Source organism: Rattus norvegicus, chromosome 16 (genome assembly GCF_036323735.1).
Source record: "Rattus norvegicus strain BN/NHsdMcwi chromosome 16, GRCr8, whole genome shotgun sequence".
Taxonomy (NCBI): domain Eukaryota; kingdom Metazoa; phylum Chordata; class Mammalia; order Rodentia; family Muridae; genus Rattus; species Rattus norvegicus.
The window spans coordinates 20,606,680-20,634,396 of NC_086034.1; the positions used below are offsets into that span (position 1 = coordinate 20,606,680).

The 27,717-nt window shown below is 42.4% G+C and overlaps 1 protein-coding gene across 1 annotated transcript; it reads left to right on the top strand.

The window, feature by feature from the left end:
- Nucleotides 1–947: 947 nt before the first annotated feature.
- On the top strand, nt 948–26,606 carry LOC134482336 (uncharacterized). The gene is made up of 6 exons (XM_063275826.1): nt 948–1,945; nt 4,734–4,767; nt 5,225–5,267; nt 7,003–7,131; nt 18,035–25,467; nt 25,570–26,606. Exons 4-6 carry the CDS (start codon nt 7,129–7,131, stop codon nt 25,904–25,906), a joined length of 7,773 nt encoding a protein of 2,590 aa, XP_063131896.1. The 5' UTR covers nt 948–1,945; nt 4,734–4,767; nt 5,225–5,267; nt 7,003–7,128; the 3' UTR covers nt 25,907–26,606.
- The last annotated feature ends 1,111 nt before the right edge of the window (nt 26,607–27,717 follow it).

Genomic DNA, 27,717 nt, shown 5'->3' on the forward strand with positions numbered 1-27,717 from the left:
ACTAAATTGTATTTGTGGACTAAGACCCACACTCATAGTTATCATTTCAGGCATTCATCTCTCTGACACGGTACATAATGTGGGATGATTCTCAGTTGTCAGTCATTACTACAAGATGGCAACCATTTCTTTCCTCCTTTGACAACAGCTATGAAGGCAAAGGAACTTTTTGTCAGGTGTAGCATATATCATATATCTTAGAAGAAACGCATGAGTTGCAGTCCATCCAATGAAAGGCTGAGATTCCATGAAGGTGGATATTAACATTTCTCACTTTACATTTATAGGTTGTTATGGCTATTCTTAAGGGATGGATATGTACTGGTTTGTGTGTGTCTAGATGAACTAACTATATCTTACCTAAGTGGGTGGTTTATGTCCTTATCAATTGGTTGTAAGTTGATTGTGCAAATGTATTGTTCATTAAGTAATTAACATATGACTCTGGGTTACAGTTGCTGGGTTACAGTTTGTTGAGTCATGACTTCACTGGATTGTTGGGAGTGTGAGAAGAGTCTGTGACAGGAAGCGGTGCTAGGCTATGGAATGCTTGGGGCTAGCTTGGCATGTGGCCACACTAGCATGGCCCACAGAACAACCCGCTATGGAGACAGTGTGTGAAAATGGATGACAGAGAAACATCTAGAGCATGTGATTGCACCTGGCATGGGAACTCATGGGAACCAGTCATTCACCTTTTAATTATTCCACAAGACCCATGTCTTTCTGAAAGCTCCACCCATCAAATATCCATTCATATGATCAGTTTTCCACAGTAATGGATCCTTTGAATCTCAATAGATTAGCTGAATGTATAGAACTAAGTGACCATGTGACTATTATTTATCTCTCTATAAAGGAGGTTTTTGCCTTCCATATCAGTTGGACATGAACATTTAGGTGAAGGCCCATCCATTCCTGTCCAGGATGCTAGGTTAGACACTGGTTTGGTAGAATATTAAAAGGTGTATTTCAAGCTCATTCTGTGCTCATTAGGATTACTTACCTCCACAAGAGAGGACAATTATGTTGTTCTCTTTATTTGGGCTCTGAATCAGGAAATCATTTTATAAATACTATCACATGACTTATTCCCTCCATGATTAAGATTCCCTAAATCATACAAGCTAATGTCAAAATCAAGATTCAAACTTTTCCATACTAAAACTGTTCAAAGACTCCTTGCAAAATACGCATGTTAACTTATACTTGGAAGTGCAAACAGTTTCACAGTCTCAATGCAATTAGTCTTATTGTTCTTTGTTTCTGTTATTACCTTATTATGTTCATAAAAATGGATAAATGGCACAGAAACAGGCAGATTGTGACTTCGGGATTCATTCATGCGTGTGTTAAGAAGGAGCAGCTTGAACATTACAAATGCAGTGGTGGGTTTTGAAGAGCTCTAGCAGCAATAGAAATCTATTTGATGTTCGACAAGCAAACCACTTGGGTGGTACCATCATAGATAGTGAAATATTCACAAAGTATCATGGGAATAGGTGCCTTACTGCATCAGGGGCAAAGACTGTTATGATTAATGTAGTCAGGGGACTAATTCCATTGCATCTATAGATTAAAAATATCACTCAGTATAGCTATGAGAGCAAAAGCTAGAGAGGTGGTTGTGTGTATATATGTATCTGTATAATGGTTTCATTGGGCTAATTTTTGGGCCTAATTTCCTTCCCTTTCTTCTACATGGGGAAAAGTTGGAAGTAAAGTATTCCCAGACATACTCAACTGGTTAAAGAACAAATGAATAGCTTTTTAAAACAATTTAAAATGTAATATAAGTTAGAAAATCAAGCAAGAAGTAATCCAATGCATTGGATTAATGTTTAGTATGAATATTAACATAACATTCTTAAAATACACCACAGTGGAGTAAGACCACCAGGACAGCTAAAATCCATTTTGAAAAACTCTAACCGGCATAATTCAGGTAAGATTAAGTGTAAGTCCTCTACTGATTCTACCCTAACTATAGAAAGAACTTTGTTTGTGCTAGGAAAGTAAGGAAATCAAATATGAATATATTTATATCCATTCTTCACTTCCTGGCAACCATTTTTAGAATTCAGATTTACTTAAGATATTGTTTCTAAGAAATTTCTTTTTTTCTTTTAAAGTTGTTTTATGTATTTGCATTCTTTTTATTGAATTACATTTTATTTCTTTACACAACTTTTCCATAGGCATTCTAGACATCAATCCAGTGGTTGGCTGTCTCTGCGTCTGTCTTAGTCAGCTTCTGGTAGAGCCTCTTAGCGGACAGCCATGCTAGGCTCCTGTTTGCCAGCACAACATGGCATCAGTAATAGTATCAGGGTTTGGTGCCTATGCATGGGATAGATCCCAAGTTAGGCCGGTCACTGGACAGCCTTTCCTTTCCTCTCTGCTCCATTTTTTACCCTGTATTTCTTTTTTTTTCTTTTTTTTTCCTTTTTTCTTTTATGGGATTTTTAAAAATTTATACAACCACCAAACTAGATAAGATGGATGAAGCAAAGAAGTGCAGGCCGACAGGAACCGGATGTAGATCTCTCCTGAGAGGCAAAGCCAGACTACAGCAAATACATAGGCAAATGCCATCATTAAACCACTGAACTGAGGACGGGACCCCCGTTGAAGGAATCAGAGAAAGGACTGAAGGAGCTTGAAGGGGCTTGAGACCCCATATGAACAACAATGCCAACCAACCAGAGCTTCTAAGAAATTTCAAATTCAAATTATATCATCTGCAATGCTACTATATTCAAATCGAACTATTGATGCATGTAGTGACCTTTGATTAAAAAAAAAAAACTACTCCATGATTTGTGTCCTCTCTAGACACATAGCAGCAAGTTGACTTTGATATAAAATACATTTTTATTTCAGGTTTTAGCATATATACTATATATATGATTATTGCTACATGTCATAGGTGTCAGTGTGTGAAAATATTATCATATTAAAAAGCAAACCAAAAACAGTATTCAATTAATTTCATTATGTTTTGGAGACTAAATATCATTAGCATAATCTGGAATTTTTCCCTCCATAATATTTCAATCATACTTATTTTATAATTCACAGATTATCTTATAGTCATTTTTAGTTGTCTTCCACTTAATGTGAATATCTTGATATTATAAATATCTGGCTCACTCAGGAACCTTTGGAGAAGTGAATGGTGTGTGAGATTTGTAGGTAGTGCTGGGGAATGAAAACTGATATTCTTAGCATTCAATGAAAGCAGCCTCCATATGGGCTACTCTGACAGCACCTTTTCCCTGTAGTTCTATTAATTAGCAAAAGATATAGTGATACTTGATTTATATGCTGCAAGACATAATTTCCAGTAAAAAAAAAAAAACATTGGCACAGTAGATGGAAGGTAGAAAAACCACATCATTCTCCAGTACACAGCACTGAATGATCCATTGAGTGAGTCTGAATAAGATTAGATTCCAACAGTGGGAGAAGCACCACAGAATTTATCCTTTCAGCAACCTACACCACAGCATCTCTCATACCTACTTTGGAGAGAGCCAGCCAGAGAATAGTGTAGAGGAACCTAAATGACCCTCTTCACATAACCCTGAGGGAAACAGAATTATCATAATGTGGGTGTCTTTCTTTAAAATGTATTTCAGCACTGGAGTTTTGTTTGTGTTGTCGAGGACTGAAAGAGGCCCCACACATGCTGAGCATATGGTCCACCATAGAGACATTTTCTCAGCCCATTTGTTGATAGGACAAAAACTTGCTCTGGTCATGGGCAATGCCAAGGGGCGTGCAGTGGAGTTTTACAAACTGTAAAGGAAATGAACTAGGGTTGTTCATTCTCTGAAGCATGTTTCGAGGACAGGCTTTATCCAGAGAGTGAAACTTGAGACACACTATGGTTTATATGTGGAAATATATTTTAAAAATGTTTTATGTGAGATTGCTGCTCTATCTGCAAGTTTCTTTCATGCTTCTCTCTGGAGTAATAATTCATGTTGCATAACTACTAAGGAAGTCTTTCCAGTTGCTCTTGCCATGGCCGGCAATGGAAGTTGATGTTGAACTTCTTTTTGCTGGAAATGAGCTAGGGGTCAATGCTAGATCTGAGGGCCCTTAACATCTTCTTCAGAAGATCTCGACTACAGTAACACACTGATCTCTCAAGAGCTTTGTCACACTTGCAGCTGGAAATACTTTGTAAAGGTCTTTGGGTCTCCTATATTTGACTGTCCTGCAACGACAGTCACCAGAGACTGTGCTTCCCGGTGGTAGTAATGAATGTTCCCCTACAGTGAAGGAAGTTCAAGTCGACCTTTGTAGCAGCCCCTTTCACTACTGTACGAGTTGAGCATGCTCACCTAGAGTGCTGCAAACATCCCTAGTCCAGAGGCAAAAAGCAGCAGTGGCAACATGACGCTGTCCTTTTAACCCTTCACTATGGGACAACAGTTCAGGCTAAGATGATAATTTCTGTGTCTGATAGTGATCAGGATCATAGGTAATTTGCACAACAATTTTTATAAGTAGTAACTTTTGATGAAATTTTCTCTTTGTCTTTAAAATACACTAGGAAATGGGAAGAAAGGTTTTTGCATATATTTATTATTTACCAATAATTATTCACTTTAAAAGCTTTTCATAAATGGTGCCAAAGGATATAGGGTCACAAATATTAGCCTTTGTACTTATTGTCATGTTTCCTATAGTTGTTTTGTGACAAATTTTGCTTCCCTCTTTAGAAGCTGGTAAGAGACTTACAGGAACATCACCATGGTAAGAATCTGTGCATTTTACAATAAATTAATCTGTAAAAAGTATAATGTTCAGAACCTGACATTCTCTTTGCCTCTGTGTACTACGATTTCAGCTTCTTTATTTCTTCTATAATCACAAGCTGAACAATTATCTCCCACACAGCATGAGTTATGGACAAACATCCTTAGGAAGGGAGATGATTCAGTGGATAAAGTGCTTGCCATGAGTCTGTGAGAATGGAAGTTTGGATTCTCAGAATCCACATGAGGTCTTGAGGATCTCATGTGCATCTGAATCCTGGGGCACTTATGGTGAGGCAGGAGGTGGTGAGAGAGAATCCCCTGAAGTTTACTGGATAGTTTGCCTGGGTTTCTTATTCATGAAGAAGGGATTGAGCCACAAAACCAAGGTTGGAAGAATGTTGCATGCTGTTATTCTAAAGGCTCCCTAACAAGCCCTCCTTTCTTGTTCCTAGGTGTGTGAATGTGGATAATGTCAGCTCTACCTCCTCTGTGAAGGTAAAATTCTTCTTTGTGAGTTTAATTTTCTTATGAATTTTGTTACAATTCAGCAATAGTGTAACTATCCCAGTTTTATATGGAAAGATTGCTCAAGGGAGTCCACATTGTAGATGTGGAGATTTCTACAAACTGTAAGTGAGCAGTAAGTCCTTGTGGGTAGTGGTGGCCAATAAGAGAATGGACTCAAAAGACATAGTGAGTGGAAGACTGAGCGCAGTCCTCGTACAATAGAAGATGTCTGATGTTTGACAAGTATTGTTTGCAGAAATGAGTACATGTTCGACTGATTTTAAAATATGACTGTTACTAGACCATAATATTTCTTTTTTAAAAAATTTTTATTAGATATATTTCTTTACTTACTTTTCCAATGTTTTTCCCCTTCCTGGTTTCCGGTCCATGAGCCCCCATCCCTTCCCCCTCACCCTCTCCCATATCGGTTTTCCTGGGCTGGAGAGATGGCTCAGTGGTTAAGAGCACTGACTGAAAGAACCAAAAAAAAAAAAAAAAAAAAAAAAAAACCAAAAAAAAAAAAAAAAAAGAGCACTGACTGCTGTTCCAGAGGTCTTGATGAATCCAATTCCCAGCAACCACATGTTGACTGACGACCATCTATAATGAGATCTGATGATCTCTCCTGGTGTGTCTGAAGATAGCTACTGTATACTTATATATAATAAGTACTTCTTAGTAAGTCCAGACATTTCTATAATCCATGAATCTCCTAAGTGACTTTACCCTCAGGAAAATGCATGCAATTTTTATCTACCTTTGGACACTGCTATTTTAGGATCCTGTATGAGAGAATCTCCTTGGTTTCTCTATTTCATGTGTATTTACACTAAGGAGAAATTGTGGCTATGTAGCAGTTTGTAATATGTTCATCAAATTTGTCTTATGAGAATAGAGCATTTTCTATTTGATTCTATGAGGGTATGTTGAAAGCTCTTCATCTAGAAAAACAAGTGTTTTTCCCAATTATCCAGCATTTTTAGATGCAGGGAGTCAATTACTGTATATTTCCATTTAAGTTCTTCTTTATGGATTTTAAAATAATATAAACTTATATTCTTTGTGCCACATTCAAACAGTTAAAATATTGTAGTGCTTTACTTAGATATTTCCATATCCAGTCTGAGGATGCTTTATCACTGTGAGCTGCTCAAGGTTAAGAAACCTGTTTCTATATAACCTATAGCCCTATAGTGAGGGGCTGTGTGAATGAAGAGTGGCAATTTAATGATTTTTGAATGTGACTCAGTGGACCAATGTGTTTCTATAAAGCAGTTTCACCGGTTCTATGGTATGGACAGTGCTAGCAATTAAATTGCCATTTATTTGTAAATGAAAAATGTGCATTTTGTGATTCCCCACAATGGAAGAGTAAGACTGTTAGAAGGGGCCTCATTAATATTAATAATCATCTTAAACTAGAAGCAGAATAATTGACTGATAGTGAATTAAGCTTAGTCTCAACAAGAACAAGGTCAAGTTTGTCAGTTAATGATTTTCTCTTAATCTAGGCTAGCATAAATATTTTAACTTCTTGATGGTATCCTATTAAGTTGTAAATAGGCATATAAGAGATATTTTATGTTTAATAATTTTGATTTTCATGTGTCAATATCCTGTAATTCCTACAGAACATTGTTGATTTGAAAGCATGCATCCTAAAAGAATAGAGTTAATTTCGAGACCAAATAAAAAGTAAACTCTCTTCTCTGCATTGCAGGGAGAATCGGGAAGTAAATTCCATATAATACCTAAGAAGATCCAGAACATTTTTAGAAAATCTGGAGTTTATGTGTGTTCTCGAGGAGAGCCAGTACCTGATGTATGGAAAGCAAAAAAATCCATAATGGTAATACCCCTAATTTGAGAAGTAACCTATTTCCTTTTGTGAAGGGGAGTGATGGGTGTTTGTGCCTATGCCTTCCTAGTGCAAGTAGTGAACAAGTAGAGAAAGATCAGCCTTGAGCATTCCCTTCACACTCTCCATATCCTCACTCCTTGCCAGTCAATGCATTAGGCAGTGCTTCTCAACCTTCCTAATGCTGTGACCTTTAATACAGTTCCTCATGCTGTGGTGATTCCCAATCATACAACTGTTTTGTTGCTACTGCATCAGTGTCAAATTGAAAATATCATCAACTGTAATGTCGTATTGGTATTTTCAGAAGGTCTTTGCCAACCTGTGTGAGACTGTTCTATGCCCTCCTCCAATAGGGTATGACAGACAGGTTGAGAATCACTGTCATAAAATGTAATAATAGTAAATTAGACTATGGAAACAGAAGAAAAAACAGAAAATGAGCATGTTTTTAACTCACTGAGGAGAACTCATAAAAATACAGAAACCAAATAGTACATGCTCCTGGAAATAGGTACAGTAAACATGAAAGCAACCACCATAGTTGTGTTTCATTTACTTTGGATTGACTGACTTTATGTGTGTGAATGTTTTGCGTGTATTCTGTCTGTATACCATGTGCGTGTGCTTCCCACAAAAGTCAGAAGAGGTCATTTCATCCTTTGTTCTTGTTGTTCCAGAATTTTGTCAACCAATATTATGTGTTTTACAAAGCAAAGCCAGGTGTCCTGGAGGAGCAATGAATGTTTTAAACATCTCAGCCCCTTTTCCAGCACACAGATTTAATATGTTTGATAGGCAAAAAGATTAAATTTATCGTCAGGGGAAATAAGAAGTCAGTCTTCTGATATTTCTTAACTTCCTGGACAGGACCTCAGCATTCTGGTTTTACCCAATGAAGTCCAAAGTACTTATAGGCGGGGTGCCCACAACAGGAGGCTGGGTATGTTTGTGTACACAGTTAATTCATGAACTCATAAATCAGGCAGGATGGTCTCTGTCAGTTCAAGGACATTCTGTACTTAATTTATTTGGGGAGTAGGAGAATGTAAGTTGAATTGTAGGTATCAAAAGATAACTTGTATGAATCAATCTTTCCCTTCCTCTGTTTCCAGTCTCAGGTATCAAATTCAAGTTGTCAGTCAGGCTGCCAAGTAGGTTTATCACATTGGTAGTATGATTTACACTTTGGTTAGCATTAACAGACAAACAGTAGATAAACTCTGCATGTGTGTGTGTGTGTGGGGGGGGTTATTTAACATTAACACAAATGCTAAGCAGTGCATGGGAGGATCAGACAAAGAGATGGGAGTTCATGTGATTGAACACTTGGCCACTGATGGGAGATTGTTTAACTTTCGGGGTCTGGCCTTGCTAGCAGAAGGTTTTCAGTGGTAGATTTTAATGGCTATGACTACTTGTGGTACCAGTACTGTGTTATCTGCTTCCCGGTCTACCAGCATGTGAGAACCAACAATGTACTGCCAAAAGTCAGGCCTCCCTGTTCCTTCCTTGAAATAAGTGACTGGTTTTCCCCATCAGATATTTTGTCACAGAAAGTACAGAAACAAATTCAAAAGTAACAGCCATCTTTCCTGTTTAAATCCCCTTTCAGAAGTTACAAAGCAAGCAGAAGGGTGTGTCTGCTGATCTTACACACACTACTTACTCCTTACTCCACTGCATACTGTCAACACGTAGCTAACTACCTTCCTCTAGACCTCTAATTTCATCATTAGGAAAGAGGAAGTTCAGATATAATTATTACACATAATGGAATCATTAGAAACTGTAATTTACAGAAACCAAACTCAAATGCTCTTCGTTTATGCCTAGATAAATTTGGTTTCCAATTAACTACTACAGGTGATGAACCTGAGTAATTTTTATTCTAGGAAGAACTTAGCAAAGACATAGAACTCAGGTACTTTAATAAACAGAAATTCACTCGGCAATCACCTTCTATTGCAGTGAAAAGTCATTAGAATTTTCTAAACTAAAATTTCTAATGCAAACACATTTTATCCTAACTAGAATTTTATGATGCTATGGAATGTACAAATAATGGTGATGAATATAGTAACTAAATTTTATATGCCCATGATTAGAATACAATCCACAATATCATTACAGCAGTGGGATCTTACAGAGACAACTAAGACAAAGGTAGTTTCCATTCTTCCAAGGAATAAATGTCACTGAAGTAAAACTAAACATCATTTCTGATGTTAAATTTGAATAAAACCAAACGAACACAAGACTTCCCACAAGACTACATGGCAAATGCAGTGTAATGAGTATAAAATAAAAAAATGAAAGACCTTAGCTAGTTAATACCAGTTCTCTACCCCATGCTAGCGGAATACCAGGTATAAGTCATTATAAACAAGTACAGCCAGCAGGATTTACAATGACACAGGCACATTTCAAAGGTGATGCCTAGTTTGGCTGAAAGAAAAAGATCACATGAATGAGAAATTCACACTTACTACATTTCATTTTTATTATAAACGGCTATACACCAATCTTTCTCCTTTTATTTTAAAAGCAGTAAATATATATACATATATATACATATATACATATACTTGCATATATATGCATGTATACACATCTTCTCACGTACACATATGTAGTTACAAATACATACATGCGTATAAGTGCACACACATGTGTATATGCATATTTGCCAGCCAGATGGTTCAATGGGGTAGTGATAAGTAGTCTGGTAACACATTGCATATGAAAACATGACTATGTGTGTAACATACCCCATGGTTTGCTATATTCAAGTCTGTCTTTCTCAGGAAATCCAAGGAACTTAAATTCTCTCATGATCCATTTTAATAGTGTGAACACTAAGAGGAAATGCATGCTTCTTCAACATTATTCTTTGATCAACAGTCCTCCTTCACCTGTTCTGTTGAATCTTCTCTGTGATATATTGCTTGTTGATGCAGAGAATGTTTGACGTGTCAGTTTTGCAAGTAAGAAACGTAAATCATCCTCAAACCTGGCACTGAAAGTCAAAAGTAGACTGCCATGTTATGGGTTTCCCTGAGGTGTAAGGAAGAACAAACATGTGAAGATCTTATTTCTTATGCAGTATGAGTCAATGAGGCTTCCCATTTACAATGCAGCATCAAACCCATTCACAAGCCCAACTTCCTGAATTTATCTATTTAAATCAACGAGTGTTCCGGGCATCCTATCTAAGCTAGCTTTATGGAATTTGATAACACATTTTGTGACCAAATCCCCTGGGTAACACCACTTCACAGCTTTGAATGAATCCTTCAGACTCTGTTAAATACACTCTTATTGTAACTAGCTGATGCTTATGTTAGTCACTTTCTATAGTTGTAAAAAATATCATGGGAAAGAAAATGTTTAGAAGAAAGAGATGGTGTGAAGTGGGTCTCTTGGTTAAATTGGATACAGAAATCACCATCATGATTCAGGCAGACAAGCATGACGATGAAGCAGCAGCTGAGAGATCACATCTTGACCTACACAGGAAAGAGAGAACTTAGTGGAAATGACACCAGTCTATTGAAATCTTTTTTTTTATTAACTTGAGTATTTCTTATTTACATTTCGAATGTTATTCCCTTTCCTGGTTTCTAGGCCAACATCCCCCTAATCCCTCCCCCTCCCCTTCTTTATGGGTGTTCCCCTCCCCATCCTCCCCCCATTGCTGCCCTCCCCCCAACAATCACGTTCACTGGGGGTTCAGTCTTAGCAGGACCAAGGGCTTCCCCTTCCACTGGTGATCTTACTAGAATATTTATTGCTACCTATGAGGTCAGAGTCCAGGGTCAGTCCATGTATAGTCTTTAGGTAGTGGCTTAGTCCCTGGAAGCTCTGGTTGCTTGGCATTGTTGTTCATAAGGGGTCTCGAGCTCCTTCGAGCTCTTCGAGTTCTTTCTCTGATTCCTTCAACGGGGGTCCCGTTCTCAGTTCAGTGGTTTGCTGCTGGCATTCGGCTATGTATTTGCTGTATTCTGGCTGTGTCTCTCAGGAGAGATCTACATCCGTATCCTGACGGCATGCACTTCATCGCTTTATCCATATTGTCTAATTGGGTGGCTGTATATGATTGGGCCACATGTGGGGCAGGCTCTGAATGGGTGTTCCTTCTGTGTCTGTTTTAATCTTTGCCTCTCTATTCCCTGCCAAGGGTATTCTTGTTCCCCTTTTAAAGAAGGAGTGAAGCATTCACATTTTGATCATCCGTCTTGAGTTTCATTTGTTCTGTGCATCTAGGGTAATTCAAGCATTTGGGCTACTAGCCACTTATCAATGAGTGCATACCATGTGTGTTTTTCTGTGATTGGGTTGCCTCACTCAGGATGATATTTTCCAGTTGCAGCCATTTGCCTATGAATTTCATAAAGTCATTGTTTTTGATAGCTGAGTAATATTCCATTGTGTAGAGTACCATATTTTCTGTATCCATTCCTCTGTTGAAGGGCATCTGGGTTCTTTCCAGCTTCTGGCTATTATAAATAAGGCTGCTATGAACATAGTGGAGCACGTGTCTTTTTTATATGTCGGGGCAACTTTTGGGTATGTGCCCAAGAGAGGTATAGCTGGATCCTCAGGCAGTTCAATGTCCAATTTTCTGAGGAACCTCCAGACTGATTTCCAGAATGGTTGCACCAGTCTGCTTTCCCACCAACAATGGAGGAGTGTTCCTCTTTCTCCACATCCTCGCCAGCATTTGCTGTCACCTGAGTTTTTGATCTTACCCATTCTCACTGGTGTGAGGTGAAATCTCAGGGTTGTTTTGATTTGCATTTCCATTATGACTAAAGATGTTGAACATTACTTTAGATGTTTCTCAGCCATTTCGCCTTCCTCAGCTGTGAATTCTTTGTTTAGCTCTGAACCCCATTTTTTAATAGGGTTATTTGTCTCGCTGCGGTCTAACTTCTTGAGTTCTTTGTATATTTTGGATATAAGGCCTCTATCTGTTGTAGGATTGGTAAAGATCTTTTCCCAATCTGTTGGTGGCCGTTTTGTCCTACCCACAGTGTCCTTTGCCTTACAGAAGCTTTGCAGTTTTATGAGATCCCATTTGTCGATTCTTGATCTTAGAGCATAAGCCATTGGTTTTTTGTTCAGGAAATTTTTTCCAGTGCCCATGTGTTCCAGATGCTTCCCTAGTTTTTCTTCCATTAGTTTGAGTGTATCTGGTTTGATGTGGAGGTCCTTGATCCACTTGGACTTAAGCTTTGTACAGGGTGATAAGCATGGATCGATCTGCATTCTTCTACATGTTGACCTCCAGTTGAACCAGCACCATTTGCTGAAAATGCTATCTTTTTTCCATTGGATGGTTTTGGCTCCTTTGTCAAAAATCAAGTGCCCATAGGTGTGTGGGTTCATTTCTGGGTCTTCAATTCTGTTTCATTGGTCTATCTGTCTGTCTCTGTTCCAATACCATGCAGTTTTTATCATTATTGCTCTGTAATAGTGCTTGAGTTCAGGGATAGTGATTCCTCCTGAAGTCCTTTTATTGTTGAGGATAGTTTTAGCTATCTTGGGCTTTTTGTTGATGAATTTGCAAATTGTTCTTTCTAACTCTTTGAAGAAATGGATTGGTATTTTGATGGGGATTGCATTGAATCTGTAGATTGCTTTCGGTAAGATGGCCATTTTTACTATATTAATCCTGCCAATCCATGAGCATGGAAGATCTTTCCATCTTCTGAGGTCTTCTTCAATTTCTTTCTTCAGAGTCTTGAAGTTCTTATTGTACAGATCTTTTACTTGCTTGGATAAAGTCACACCGAGGTACTTTATATTATTTGGATCTATTATGAAGGGTGTTATTTCCCTAATTTCTTTCTCAGCTTTTTCTCTTTTGTGTAGAGGAAGGCTACTGATTTATTTGAGTTAATTTTATACCCAACCACTTTGCTGAAGTTGTTTATCAGCTTTTGTAGTTCTCTGGTGGAACTTTTGGGATCACTTAAATGTACTATCATATCATCTGCAAATAGTGATATTTTGACTTCTTCTTTTCCCATCTGTATCCCCTTGACCTCCATTTGTTGTCTGATTGCTCTGGCTAGAACTTCAAGAACTATATTGAATAAGTAGGGAGAGAGTGGGCAGCCTTGTCTAGTCCCTGATTTTAGTGGGATTGCTTCAAGTTTCTCTCCATATTGTTTAATGTTAGCAACTGGTTTGCTCTATATGGCTTTTACTATGTTTAGGTATGGGCCTTGAATTCCTATTCTTTCCAGGACTTTTATCATGAAGGGGTGTTGAATTTTGTCAAATGCTTTCTCAGCATCTAATGAAATGATCATGTGGTTCTGTTCTTTCAGTTTGTTTATATAATGGATCACGTTGATGGTTTTCCGTACATTAAACTATCCCTGCATGCCTGGGATGAAGCCTACTTGATCATGGTGGATGATTGTTTTGATGTGTTCTTGGATTTGGTTTGCCAGATATTTATTGAGTATTCTTGTGTCGATATTCATAAGGGAAATTGTTCTGAGGTTCTCTTTCTTTGTTGGGTCTTTGTGTGGTTTAGGTATAAGAGTAATTGTGGCTTCATAGAAGGAATTCGGTAGTGCTCCGTTTGTTTCATTTTTGTGGAATAGTTTGGAGAATATTGGTATGAGGTCTTCTATGAAGGTCTGATAGAATTCTGCACTGAATCCGTCTGGACCTGGGCCCTTTTTGGTTGGGAGACCTTTAATGACTGCTTCCATTTCCTTAGGAGTTATGGGGTTGTTTATCTGGTTTATATGTTCCTGATTTAACTTTGGTACCTGGTATCTGTCTAGGAAATTGTCCATTTCCTGCAGATTTTCAAGTTTTGTTGAATACAGGCTTTTATACTAAGATCTGATGATTTTTTGAATTTCGTCTGAATCTGTAGTTATGTCTCCCTTTTCATTTCTGATTTTGTTAATTTGGACACACTCTCTGTGTCCTCTAGTTAGTCTGGCTAAGGGTTTATCTATCTTAATGATTGTCTCAAAGAACCATCTCTTGGTTCTGTTGATTCTTTCTATGGTCCATTTGTTTCTATTTGGCTGATTTCAGCTCTGAGTTTGATTATTTCCTGCATTCTACTCCTCCTGGGTGTGTTTGCTTCTTTTTGTTCTAGAGCGTTTAGGGGTGTTGTCAAGCTGCTGACATATGCTCTTTCCTGTTTCTTTCTGCAGGCACTCAGCGTTATGAGTTTCCTCATAGCACAGCTTTCATTGTGTCCCATAAGTTTGGGTATGTTGTACCTTCGTTTTCATTAAATTCTAAGCAATCTTTAATTTCTTTCTTTATTTCTTCCTTGACCTGGTTATCATTGAATAGAGCATTGTTTTATTTCCACGTATATGTGGACATTCTTCCATTATTGTTATTGAAGACCAACTTTAGGCCATGGTGGTCTGATAAGATGCATGGGATTATTTCTATCTTTCTGTACCTGTTGAGGCCCGTTTTTTGACCAATTATATGGTCAATTTTGGAGAAAGTACCATGAGGAGCTGAGAAGAAGGTATATCCTTTTGCTTTAGGATAGAATGTTCTATAAATATCCGTTAAGTCCATTTGGCTCATGAATTCTCTTAATCTGTCTAGGTCTCTGTTTAATTTCTATTTCCATGATCTGTCCATTGATGAGAGTGGGGTGTTGAAATCTCCTACCATCATTGTGTGAGGTGCAATGTGTGTTTTGAGCTTTAGTAAGGTTTCTTTTATGTATGTAGGTGCCCTTGTATTTGGGGCATAGATATTTAGGATTGAGAGTTCATCTTGGTGGATTTTTCCTTTGATGAATATAAAGTGTCCTTCCTTATCTTTTTTGATGACTTTTGGTTGAAAATTGATTTTATTTGACATTAGAATGGCTACTCCAGCTTGCTTCTTCTGACCATTTGCTTGGAAAGTTGTTTTCCAGCCTTTCACTCTGAGGTAATGTCTGTCTTTGTCTCTGAGGTGTGTTTCCTGTAGGCAGCAGAATGCAGGGTCCTCGTTGCGTATCCAGTTTGTTAATCTATGTCTTTTCATTGGGGAGTTGAGGCCATTGATGTTGAGAGATATTAAGGAATAGTGATTATTGCTTCCTGTTATATTCATATTTGGATATGAGGTTATGTTTGTGCGCTTTTCTTCTCTTTGTTTTGTTGCCAAGACGATTAGTTTCTTGCTTCGTCTAGGGTATCTCTTGCCTCCTTATGTTGGGCTTTACCATTTATTATCCTTTGTAGTGCTGGATTTGTAGAAAGATATTGTGTAAATTTGGTTTTGTCCTGGAATATCTTGGTTTCTTCATCTATGTTAATTGAGAGTTTTGCAGGATGCAGTAACCTGGGCTGGCATTTGTGTTCTCTTAGGTTCTGTATGACATCTGTCCAGGATCTTCTGGATTTTATAGTTTCTGGCGAAAAGTCTGTATGATTCTGATAGGTCTGCCTTTATGTTACTTGATCTTTTTCCCTTACTGCTTTTAATATTCTTTCTTTATTTTGTGCGTTTGGTGTTTTGACTATTATGTGACGGGAGCTGTTTCTTTTCTGGTCCAATCTATTTGGAGTTCTGTAGGCTTCTTGTATGCTTATGGGTATCTCTTTCTTTAGGTTAGGGAAGATTTCTTCTATGATTTTGTTGAAGATATTTACTGGTCCTTTGAGCTGGGAGTCTTCACTCTCTTCTATACCTATTATCCTTAGGTTTGATCTTCTCATTGAGTCCTGGATTTCCTGTATGTTTTGGACCAGTAGCTTTTTCCGCTTTACATTATCTTTGACTGTTGAGTTGATGATTTCTATGGAATCTTCTGCTCCTGATTTTCTCTCTTCCATATCTTGTATTCTGTTGGTGAAGCTCGTATCTACAGCTCCTTGTCTCTTCTTTAGGTTTTGTATTTCCAGGGTTGTTTCCATGTGTTCTTTCTTGATTGCTTCTATTTCCATTTTCAATTCCTTCAACTGTTTGATTGTGTTTTCCTGGAATTCTTTCAGGGATTTTTGTGACTCCTCTCTATGGGCTTCTACTTGTTTATTTATGTTTTCCTGGAATTCTTTCAGGGATTTTTGCGATTCCTCTCTGTCGGCTTCTACTTGTTCTCTAAGGGAGTTATTCACGTCTTTCTGGAAGTTCTCCAGCATCATGATCAAATATGATTTTGAAACTAGATCTTGCTTTTCTTGTGTGTTTGGATATTTTGTGTTTGCTTTGGTGGGAGAATTGGGCTCCGATGATGCCATGTAGTCTTGGTTTCTGTTGCTTGGGTTCCTGTGCTTGCCTCTCGCCATCAGATTATCTCTAGTGTTACTTTGTTCTGCTATTTCTGACAGTGGCTAGACTGTCCTATATGCCTGTTTTTCAGGAGTGCTGTAGACCTGTTTTCCTGTTTTCTTTCAGCCAGTTATGGGAACAGAGTGTTCTGCTTTGGGGCGTGTAGTTTTTCCTATCTACAGGTCTTCAGCTGTTCCTGTGGGCCTGTGCCCTGAATTCACCAGGCAGGTCACTTGGAGCAGAAAAGTTGGTCTTACCTGTGATCCGGAGGCTCAAGGTTGCTCATGGGGTGTTGCTTATGAGCTCTCCGCGGCGGCAGCCACCAGGAAGTTCTGAGCCGCCCTTTCCGGGAGCTTCTGTGCACCAGGGTTCCAGATGGCGTTTGGTGTTTTCCTCTGGAGTCAGTAATGTGTGCAGAGTGCAGTCTCTTCTGGTTTCCCAGGCATGTCTGCCTCTCTGAAGGTTTAGCTCTCCCTCCCACAGGATTCGGGTGTAGAGAACTGTTTATATGGTCAGTCCCTTCAGGTTCTGGCAGTGGCTCAGATGCCAAAAGAAAGCACTGTTGTTCTACTCTGTTTCCAGCTCTGTCTCTCTATTGAAATCTTAAACCTCATCCTGGCAACAGTTTTACTACAAAACAGCCCCACCACCTACTCCTTTTGAAAATAATTCAGCGCTCTGCACAGCAAGCATAATGTGAGCCTATGGGGCTGTTGACATTCAAGCCACCACAGAGGTGCTGGATGAGGTCTTAATATACATCCTGTAAGTGTAGCAATAGTCATGATGTTACAGAATAGTTGACGATACTGTGCCCTCCTCCCAGATTGCGTTGTTTACTTATAAACAAATTTCTACTAATTGCTGTGGTTCAGCCTTTGCACAGACCTTTAATCTCTCAAACTGGAATGTAGACATTTCCTTAGTACCCACCCTTAATGCTAAGTAATCAATGTAACCTTAGTTTATAGAATGAAGCACCTCGTTTAAAAGTGATGCTTAATTGCATGAAAGAGAAGGTGATTATCCAGAGAAAGATTTGGTATAAAGAATATTCCCATCTCTCTCACGAAGGAATAAGAAAAGTGGCTACTTGAGGGGTAGTGCAGCAGAAAGTACAAAAAGACGGGGGGAGAGAGAGAGAGAGAGAGAAAGAGGGAGGAGGGAGGGAGGGGCGGAGGGAGGGAGGTGGCCTTTTTACTTGGAGAGTTTTAGAGAGAAACAGTGCAGAATGAACCATAGAATATGAAGGAAAGAGAATATTACAAAATCACTATTTAGAGGAAGAGTAGAGCAAAACATCAGAGGCCAAGAGTCACATTTTGTCCTTTCTATTTATATATTTCCATCTTACAAGGAAAAATGACTTCAGGTAGCAAAGAGCAGAAGAAATCTAAGTATAAACCTAAAGAGATCCACAGTAAAGACTTTGAAAAACTCTGGGCCAATTACTCAAGCAGACAGGAAGCAGACTTCACTGAATGTCACTGAATGTAGTGCTAACGTTCGACAGAATACACAAATAGTTTGGGGACTATGAATCCAGGTTCTGACATTATCAGAAGGGTGATAGAATGAATAAAATCAGTAAATTTTCAATCAAAAGTATCACTGCTAATTTTCGTTTTAGGATGAAAAATATAAAACAGATAATTTCTATGCGGTGTCTTCTGAGCATAGAAATTCTATTCCTAAGGCTACTGCTGATCGTGAAGCTTCCACCTCTACTGCTGACAGCCTGGATGCTGCCGAGCCTGACCCAACAAATTCTACAAATGCTACTGACTGTCTGGCTGCTCTTGAGCATGAGCTGACTAATTCCAACAACACTGCTGACTGTCTGGCTGACCTTGAGCCTGATCCGACGATTTCTACCAATGCCGCTGACTTTCAGGCTGCTGTTGCACCAGAGCCAACTATGTCCACCCACCCTGCTGACTGTCTGCCTGATGTGGAACCAGAGCCAACTATGTCCACCCACCCTGCTGACACTCTGGCTGCTCTTGAGCCTGAGCTGACTACTTTCAACAACACTGCTGACTGTCTGGCTGACCTTGAGCCTGAGCCAAACATGTCCACCCACCCTGCTGACAGTCTGCCTGATGTGGAACCAGAGCCAACTATGTCCACCCACCCTGCTGACACTCTGGCTGCTCTTGAGCCTGAGCTGACCAATTTCAACAACACTGCTGACTGTCTGGCTGACCTTGAGCCTGATCCGACTATTTCTACCAATGCCGCTGACTTTCAGGCTGCTGTTGCACCAGAGCCAACTATGTCCACCTACCCTGCTGACTGTCTGCCAGATGTGGAACCAGAGCCAACTATGTCCACCCACCCTGCTGACACTCTGGCTGATCTTGAGCCTGAGCTGACTAATTCCAACAACACTGCTGACTGTCTGGCTGACCTTGAGCCTGATCCGACGATTTCTACCAATGCCGCTGACTTTCAGGCTGCTGTTGCACCAGAGCCTGCTATGTCCACCTACCCTGCTGACTGTCTGCCAGATGTGGAACCAGAGCCAACTATGTCCACCCACCCTGCTGACACTCTGGCTGCTCTTGAGCCTGAGCTGACTAATTCCAACAACACTGCTGACTGTCTGGCTGACCTTGAGCCTGATCCGACGATTTCTACCAATGCCGCTGACTTTCAGGCTGCTGTTGCACCAGAGCCAACTATGTCCACCCACCCTGCTGACTGTCTGCCTGATGTGGAACCAGAGCCAACTATGTCCACCCACCCTGCTGACACTCTGGCTGCTCTTGAGCCTGAGCTGACTACTTTCAACAACACTGCTGACTGTCTGGCTGACCTTGAGCCTGAGCCAAACATGTCCACCCACCCTGCTGACAGTCTGCCTGATGTGGAACCAGAGCCAACTATGTCCACCCACCCTGCTGACACTCTGGCTGCTCTTGAGCCTGAGCTGACCAATTTCAACAACACTGCTGACTGTCTGGCTGACCTTGAGCCTGATCCGACTATTTCTACCAATGCCGCTGACTTTCAGGCTGCTGTTGCACCAGAGCCAACTATGTCCACCCACCCTGCTGACTGTCTGCCTGATGTGGAACCAGAGCCAACTATGTCCACCCACCCTGCTGACACTCTGGCTGCTCTTGAGCCTGAGCTGACTAATTCCAACAACACTGCTGACTGTCTGGCTGACCTTGAGCCTGATCCGACGATTTCTACCAATGCCGCTGACTTTCAGGCTGCTGTTGCACCAGAGCCTGCTATGTCCACCAACCCTGCTGACAGTATGGCAGCTGTTGAGCCTGAGCCGACTATGTCCACCCACCCTGCTGACATTCTGACTGCTGATGAGCCTGAACATAATAATTCTACCAAAGCTGCTGACTGTCGGGCTGACCTTGAGCCTGAGCCAAACATGTCCACCCACCCTGCTGACAGTCTGCCTGATGTGGAACCAGAGCCAACTATGTCCACCCACCCTGCTGACACTCTGGCTGCTCTTGAGCCTGAGCTGACCAATTTCAACAACACTGCTGAATGTCTGGCTGACCTTGAGCCTGATCCGACTATTTCTACCAATGCCGCTGACTTTCAGGCTGCTGTTGCACCAGAGCCAACTATGTCCACCCACCCTGCTGACTGTCTGCCTGATATGGAACCAGAGCCAACTATGTCCACCCACCCTGCTGACACTCTGGCTGCTCTTGAGCCTGAGCTGACTAATTCCAACAACACTGCTGACTGTCTGGCTGACCTTGAGCCTGATCCGACGATTTCTACCAATGCCGCTGACTTTCAGGCTGCTGTTGCACCAGAGCCTGCTATGTCCACCTACCCTGCTGACTGTCTGCCAGATGTGGAACCAGAGCCAACTATGTCCACCCACCCTGCTGACACTCTGGCTGCTCTTGAGCCTGAGCTGACTAATTCCAACAACACTGCTGACTGTCTGGCTGACCTTGAGCCTGATCCGACGATTTCTACCAATGCCGCTGACTTTCAGGCTGCTGTTGCACCAGAGCCTGCTATGTCCACCAACCCTGCTGACAGTATGGCAGCTGTTGAGCCTGAGCCGACTATGTCCACCCACCCTGCTGACATTCTGACTGCTGATGAGCCTGAACATAATAATTCTACCAAAGCTGCTGACTGTCTGGCTGACCTTGAGCCTGAGCCAAACATGTCCACCCACCCTGCTGACAGTCTGCCTGATGTGGAACCAGAGCCAACTATGTCCACCCACCCTGCTGACACTCTGGCTGCTCTTGAGCCTGAGCTGACTAATTTCAACAACACTGCTGACTGTCTGGCTGACCTTGAGCCTGATCCGACTATTTCTACCAATGCCGCTGACTTTCAGACTGCTGTTGCACCAGAGCCAACTATGTCCACCCACCCTGCTGACTGTCTGCCTGATGTGGAACCAGAGCCAACTATGTCCACCCACCCTGCTGACACTCTGGCTGCTCTTGAGCCTGAGCTGACTAATTCCAACAACACTGCTGACTGTCTGGCTGACCTTGAGCCTGATCCGACTATTTCTACCAATGCCGCTGACTGTCGGGCTGCTGTTGCACCAGAGCCCGCTATGTCCACCAACCCTGCTGACAGTATGGCAGCTGTTGAGCCTGAGCCGACTATGTCCACCCACCCTGCTGACATTCTGACTGCTGACGAGCCTGAACATAATACTTCTACCAAAGCTGCTGACTGTCGGGCTGACCTTGAGCCTGAGCGAAACATGTCCACCCACCCTGCTGACAGTCTGCCTGATGTGGAACCAGAGCCAACTATGTCCACCCACCCTGCTGACACTCTGGCTGCTCTTGAGCCTGAGCTGACCAATTTCAACAACACTGCTGACTGTCTGGCTGACCTTGAGCCTGATCCGACTATTTCTACCAATGCCGCTGACTTTCAGGCTGCTGTTGCACCAGAGCCAACTATGTCCACCTACCCTGCTGACTGTCTGCCAGATGTGGAACCAGAGCCAACTATGTCCACCCACCCTGCTGACACTCTGGCTGCTCTTGAGCCTGAGCTGACTAATTTCAACAACACTGCTGACTGTCTGGCTGACCTTGAGCCTGATCTGACTATTTCTACCAATGCCGCTGACTGTCGGGCTGCTGTTGCACCAGAGCCCGCTATGTCCACCAACCCTGCTGACAGTATGGCAGCTGTTGAGCCTGAGCCGACTATGTCCACCCACCCTGCTGACATTCTGACTGCTGACGAGCCTGCACATAATACTTCTACCAAAGGTGCTGACTGTCTGGCTGACCTTGAGCCTGAGCCAAACATGTCCACCCACCCTGCTGACAGTCTGCCTGATGTGGAACCAGAGCCAACTATGTCCAATCACCCTGCTGACACACTGGCTGCTCTTGAGCCTGAGTCGACTAAATCCTCCAATGCTGCTGACTGTCTGGCCTATGTTGAGCCAGAGCCAGCTATGTCCACCCACCATGCCGACAGTCTGGCTGCTCTTGAGCATGAGCTGTCTCATGCCAACAAAGATGCTGACTGTCTGGCTTCTCTCAAGGCTGAGCTGATTAATTCCACCAATGCTACTGATTGTCTGGCTTCTGTTGGGACTGAGACAACCATGTCCACCCAGCCTACTGACAATTTGGCAGCTGTTGAGCCTGAACATAATTCCACCAATACTGCTGACGGTAAGGACTCTGTTGAACAAGAGCCATCTAAGCCCACCTACCGTGCCGACAGCCTGGCTGCTCTTGAGCATGAGCTGACTAATTCCAACAACACTGCTGACTGTCTGGCTTCTCAGAAGGCTGAGTCAATTGATTCTACCAATGCTACTGATTGTTTGGCTTCTGTTGGGACTGAGACAACTATGTCCACCCACCCGGCTGACAATATGGCTACTGATGAGCTTGAGGCTACACATTCCACCAATGCTGCTTACTTTCTGGCGGCTCTTGAGCCCCAGTCGACTAATTCCTCCAATGCTGCTGATATTCTGGCTTCTGTTGGGTCTGAGACAACCATGTCTACCCACCTTGCTGATATTCCTATTGCTCATGAGCCTGACTATAATGATTCTACCAATGCTGCTGACAGTCTGGACTCCGTTGAGCCAGAGCCAGCTATGTCCACCCACCGTGCCGACAGTCTGGCTGCTCTTGAGCATGAGCTGTCTCATGCCAACAAAGCTGCTGACTGTCTGGCTTCTCTCAAGGCTGAGCCAACCATGTCCACCCAGCCTGCTGACAGTTCGGCAGCTGTTGAGCCTGAGCCTACAATTTCCACCAGAGCTGCTGATTTTCTGGCTACTGTTCTGCCAGAGCTAACTAGGTCAAACCACCCTGCTGACTGTCTGGACTCTGTTCAGCCTGAGTCATCTATGTCCACACACCCTGCTGATAATATGGCTACTGATGAGCTTGAGCCTACAAATTCGACCAACGCTGCTAACTGTCTGGCTGCTCTTGAGCCTGAGTCGACTAAATCCTCCAATGCTGCTGACTGTCTGGCCTATGTTGAGCCAGAGCCAGGTATGTCCACCCACCGTGCCGACAGTCTGGCTGCTCTTGAGCATGAGCTGTCTCATGCCAACAAAGATGCTGACTGCCTGCCTTCTCTCAAGACTGAGCTGATTAATTCCATCAATGCTACTGATTGTCTGGCTTCTTTTGGGACTGAGACAACCATGTCCACCCAGCCTACTGACAGTGTGGCAGCTGTTGAGCCTGAACATAATAGTTCCACCAATGCTGCTGATGGTCTGGGCTCTGTTGAACAAGAGCCAGCTAATCCCACCCACCGTTCCAACAGTCTGGCTGCTCTTGAGCATGAGCTGACTAATTCCAACAACACTGCTGACTGTCTGGCTTCTCAGAAGGCTGAGTCAATTGATTCTACCAATGCTACTGATTGTTTGGCTTCTGTTGGGACTGAGACAACTATGTCCACCCACCCTGCTGACAATATGGCTATGGATGAGCTTGAGCCTACACATTCCACCAATGCTGCTTACTTTCTGGCCGCTCTTGAGCCCCAGTCGACTAATTCCTCCAATACTGCTGATATTCTGGCTTCTGTTGGGTCTGAGACAACCATGTCTACCCACCTTGCTGATATTCCTATTGCTCATGAGCATGACTATAATGATTCTACCAATGCTGCTGACAGTCTGGACTCCGTTGAGCCAGAGCCAGCTATGTCCACCCACCATGCCGACAGTCTGGCTGCTCTTGAGCATGAGCTGTCTCATGCCAACAAAGCTGCTGACTGTCTGGCTTCTCTCAAGGCTGAGCCAACCATGTCCACCCAGCCTGCTGACAGTTCGGCAGCTGTTGAGCCTGAGCCTACAATTTCCACCAGAGCTGCTGATTTTCTGGCTACTGTTCTGCCAGAGCTAACTAGGTCAAACCACCCTGCTGACTGTCTGGACTCTGTTCAGCCTGAGTCATCTATGTCCACACACCCTGCTGATAATATGGCTACTGATGAGCTTGAGCCTACAAATTCGACCAACGCTGCTTACTGTCTGGCTGCTCTTGAGCCTAAGTCGACTAAATCCTCCAATTCTGCTGACTGTCTGGCCTATGTTGAGCCAGAGCCAGGTATGTCCACCCACCGTGCCGACAGTCTGGCTGCTCTTGAGCATGAGCTGTCTCATGTCAACAAAGATGCTGACTGTCTGGCTTCTCTCAAGGCTGAGCTGATTAATTCCATCAATGCTACTGATTGTCTGGCTTCTGTTGGGACTGAGACAACCATGTCCACCCAGCCTACTGACAGTTTGGCAGCTGTTGAGCCTGAACATAATTCCACCAATGCTGCTGACGGTCTGGACTCTGTTGAACAAGAGCCAGCTAAGCCCACCCACCGTGCCGACAGTCTGGCTGCTCTTGAGCATGAGCTGACTAATTCCAACAACACTGCTGACTGTCTGGCTTCTCAGAAGGCTGAGTCAATTGATTCTACCAATGCTTCTGATTGTTTGGCTTCTGTTGGGACTGAGACAACTATGTCCACCCACCCTGCTGACAATATGGCTACTGATGAGCTTGAGCCTACACATTCCACCAATGCTGCTTACTGTCTGGCTGCTCTTGAGCCTGAGTCGACTAAATCCTCCAGTGCTGCTGACTGCCTGGCCTATGTTGAGCCAGAGCCAGCTATGTCCACCCACCGTGCCGACAGTCTGGCTGCTCTTGAGCATGAGCTGTCTCATGCCAACAAAGATGCTGGCTGTCTGGCTTCTCTCCAGGCTGAGCTGATTAATTCCACCAATGCTACTGATTGTCTGGCTTCTGTTGGGACTGAGACAACCATGTCCACCCAGCCTGCTGACAGTTTGGCAGCTGTTGAGCCTGAACATAATAATTCTACCAATGCTGCTGACGGTCTGGACTCTATTGAACAAGAGCCAGCTATGCCCACCCCCCGTTCCGACAGTCTGGCTGCTCTTGAGCATGAGCTGTCTCATGCCAATAAAGCTGCTGACTGTCTGGCTTCTCTCAAGGCTGAGCCAACCATGTCCACCCAGCCTGCTGACACTTTGGCATCTGTTGAGCCTGAGCCTACTTTTTCCACCAAAGCTGCTGATTGTCTGGCTACTGTTCAGCCTGAGCTAACTAGGTCAAACCACCCTGCTGACTGTCTGGATTCTGTTCAGCCTGAGTCATCTATGTCCCCACACCCTGCTGACAGTTTGGTAGCTATTGAGCCTGAACTGACTAATTCCACCAAAGCTGCTGACTGTCTGGACTCTGCTGAGCCAGAGCCAACTATGGCCACCCACCATGCTGACATTCTGACTGCTGTTGAGCCTGAACATACTAATTGCTCCAGTACTGCTGACTGTCTGCCTGCTGTTCAGCCTGAGTCCAGTATGTCCACCCACCCTGCTGACAGTATGGCTGCTATTGATGCTGAGCCTACAGATCCTGCCATTGTTGCTGACTGTCTGGCTGCTCTTGAACCTCGGCTGTCTGTTACATGTGCTGCTGACAGTAGTGTGTTAGTTGAGAGTCATGACTCAGGACCAGCTAGTCACATTGGATTGGATTATGTAGTTGATTTACCTCTTTACAAGGAGAGTACAAGGTACAAACCCCATGCTGACCCAGAGCCCACTCCTGGTTCCTGCACTTGTTATTCCCTTGACTCCATTCAAATGACTAACCTGACTCTTTTGATATCCCTTAGTGAAGAAGAAATATTTGATTCTGCTACTTCAGATGAGGAATCTTCTTTTACTCCTGACGTAGAAGAAGGTCTGCCTGCTACTCAGGGTGCTGAGGATATTTTTCATGCTTCCGCACGAGCTGAACCAATAAACCACAGCTTGATCCTTCTCAGGGAGAGTGGATATCTTCGGGCAACAGAGATACCACGCATACCTTTTTTGCTCTTCATATGGCTTATATCCTCACTCTTATCCATCATAACATGGATGAAAATCCAAATTCAACAAGCATGGCATGAAGAAAATGGCCAAGGAGCTCCCACTAAGAAGAGAGTCGGACCAGGTAAGTTAAACTAAAATAGTAGCTTAAAATAGATTAAGATTGTTTTACTAGAAACCTAGGTCTCTTTTGTTAATAAATTTCATACTTCTATAGGGCTATTTACGCATAACCTAGAACCTGAAAACTTTATTTTTTCTCAATTTATAGAAAATAATTTTCATAATGTAACAAATCCAGTTTAGAGAAATACAACTGACCAGGTAATATTTTTTCCTACTTGGATGTTTCCTATTCTAGAATGAGGAGATTATTGTCACTTCCAGTGAAAACATGTGTTTCCTGAATGACTAAGCCGGGAAAACTTCCTGTTAAATGTTATTGTCTATTTATCGCTGTCATTCTGAACTCTGACTTCTGAAGTTAGCATAGCCTTTGACCGCAACATTCCAAAAGAAGCAACTTCTGAGATTAAAAATAACAAGAGAAGCATCCACCTTCTCACTGTTTCTCTCTACATTGATATGTCTACATTGATATCTACATGATAATGACACTGATGTTGTTGATGCTGGGCATGACAATATCACCAGAGATGTGCCTGATGATACTGTTAATAATTCTTCTTTTTCTTCTAGTGGCTGCGGCTCCTGATCCCTAGACCCTTGATGCTCCTCCAGGATCGATTGGAATATCAAAACACAGTCTGTGTGGGAGAATTGATCATATATATAAATTTTAAAATAAAATGTTCAGTCTGATTGTAGACTGAAGTAAAAATTGATTGTTTCATTGGAGTCTCAGTTGTGCCATGTGATGCTTCCTGGAAACTTTTTTCAATTATTTTCAATTTTAATATTTTCAATTTTAATATTTACTTATTTACTTTACATCCTGCTCACTGCCCCCTCCCTGTCAGCCTCTCCCATAATTGTTCCCTTGTGCCCCACTCTCCTTCTCCTCTCAGTGGGTAGGGGCCATTTGGTTATCTTCCCACCCTGGAACATGAAGTCTCTGTGAGACTAATCTAGGACACAATCTAGCTAGAAGAACCTATTCTGCATACAGGCAACATCCTTTAGGATAACCCATGCTGTAATTGTTTGGGACTCACACAAAGATCAAGCTGCACATCTCCTACCTATGTGTGTGGAGGCTTAGGACCAGCCTCTGTATGTTCTTTGGTTGGTGGTTCAGTCTCTAAGAGCCCTAAGAGTCCAGGTCAGGTGATTTGGTTAGTCTTCCTGTGGCGTTCTTATCGTCTGAGGGACTGCAATCCTTCCACTTATTTTTCCATGACAGTCTTCAAGATCCATCCAATTTTAGCTGGGAGTGTTCATCTAAGTCAGCTTCTGGGTGAACCCTCTCATGGGACAGCCTATGCTAGACTCTGTCTGCAAGCATAACAGGATATCATTAATAGTGTCAGGGACTGTTGCTTGACAATGCGATGGGTTTCAAGTTGGGTAGGCTGGTGGTTGGCTTTTCCCTCAGTCTCTCCTCCAGCCCTGTTCCTTCATTGACTGTAGACAGGAAAAAAATTGGATTTAAAGTTTTGTGGTTGGGTTGATGTTCGAATTGCTCCAGTGGGCTTGCTGCGTAGCTAGAAGAGCCAGTCACCCCAGGCTCTGTATCCCCAAGGCTATGATTCACAACCTCCACTGATTCTTGTGTGCCTCCCCTATCCCATTCTCTGTCTCTCTCTCTGAGGTTGTACCCTCACTCAACACCCTTACAAGTTACAGATCTCCATTCATTATCATGGGTCCCTCCTCCTTCCCACACTGAACCCTGCCTGACCCTATCCCTTTCTATCTCCTTTCTTAATCAGCTCCTTTCATCCATCCATATGCCTTCCATGACCATTCTATATTCTCAAATATCCTTT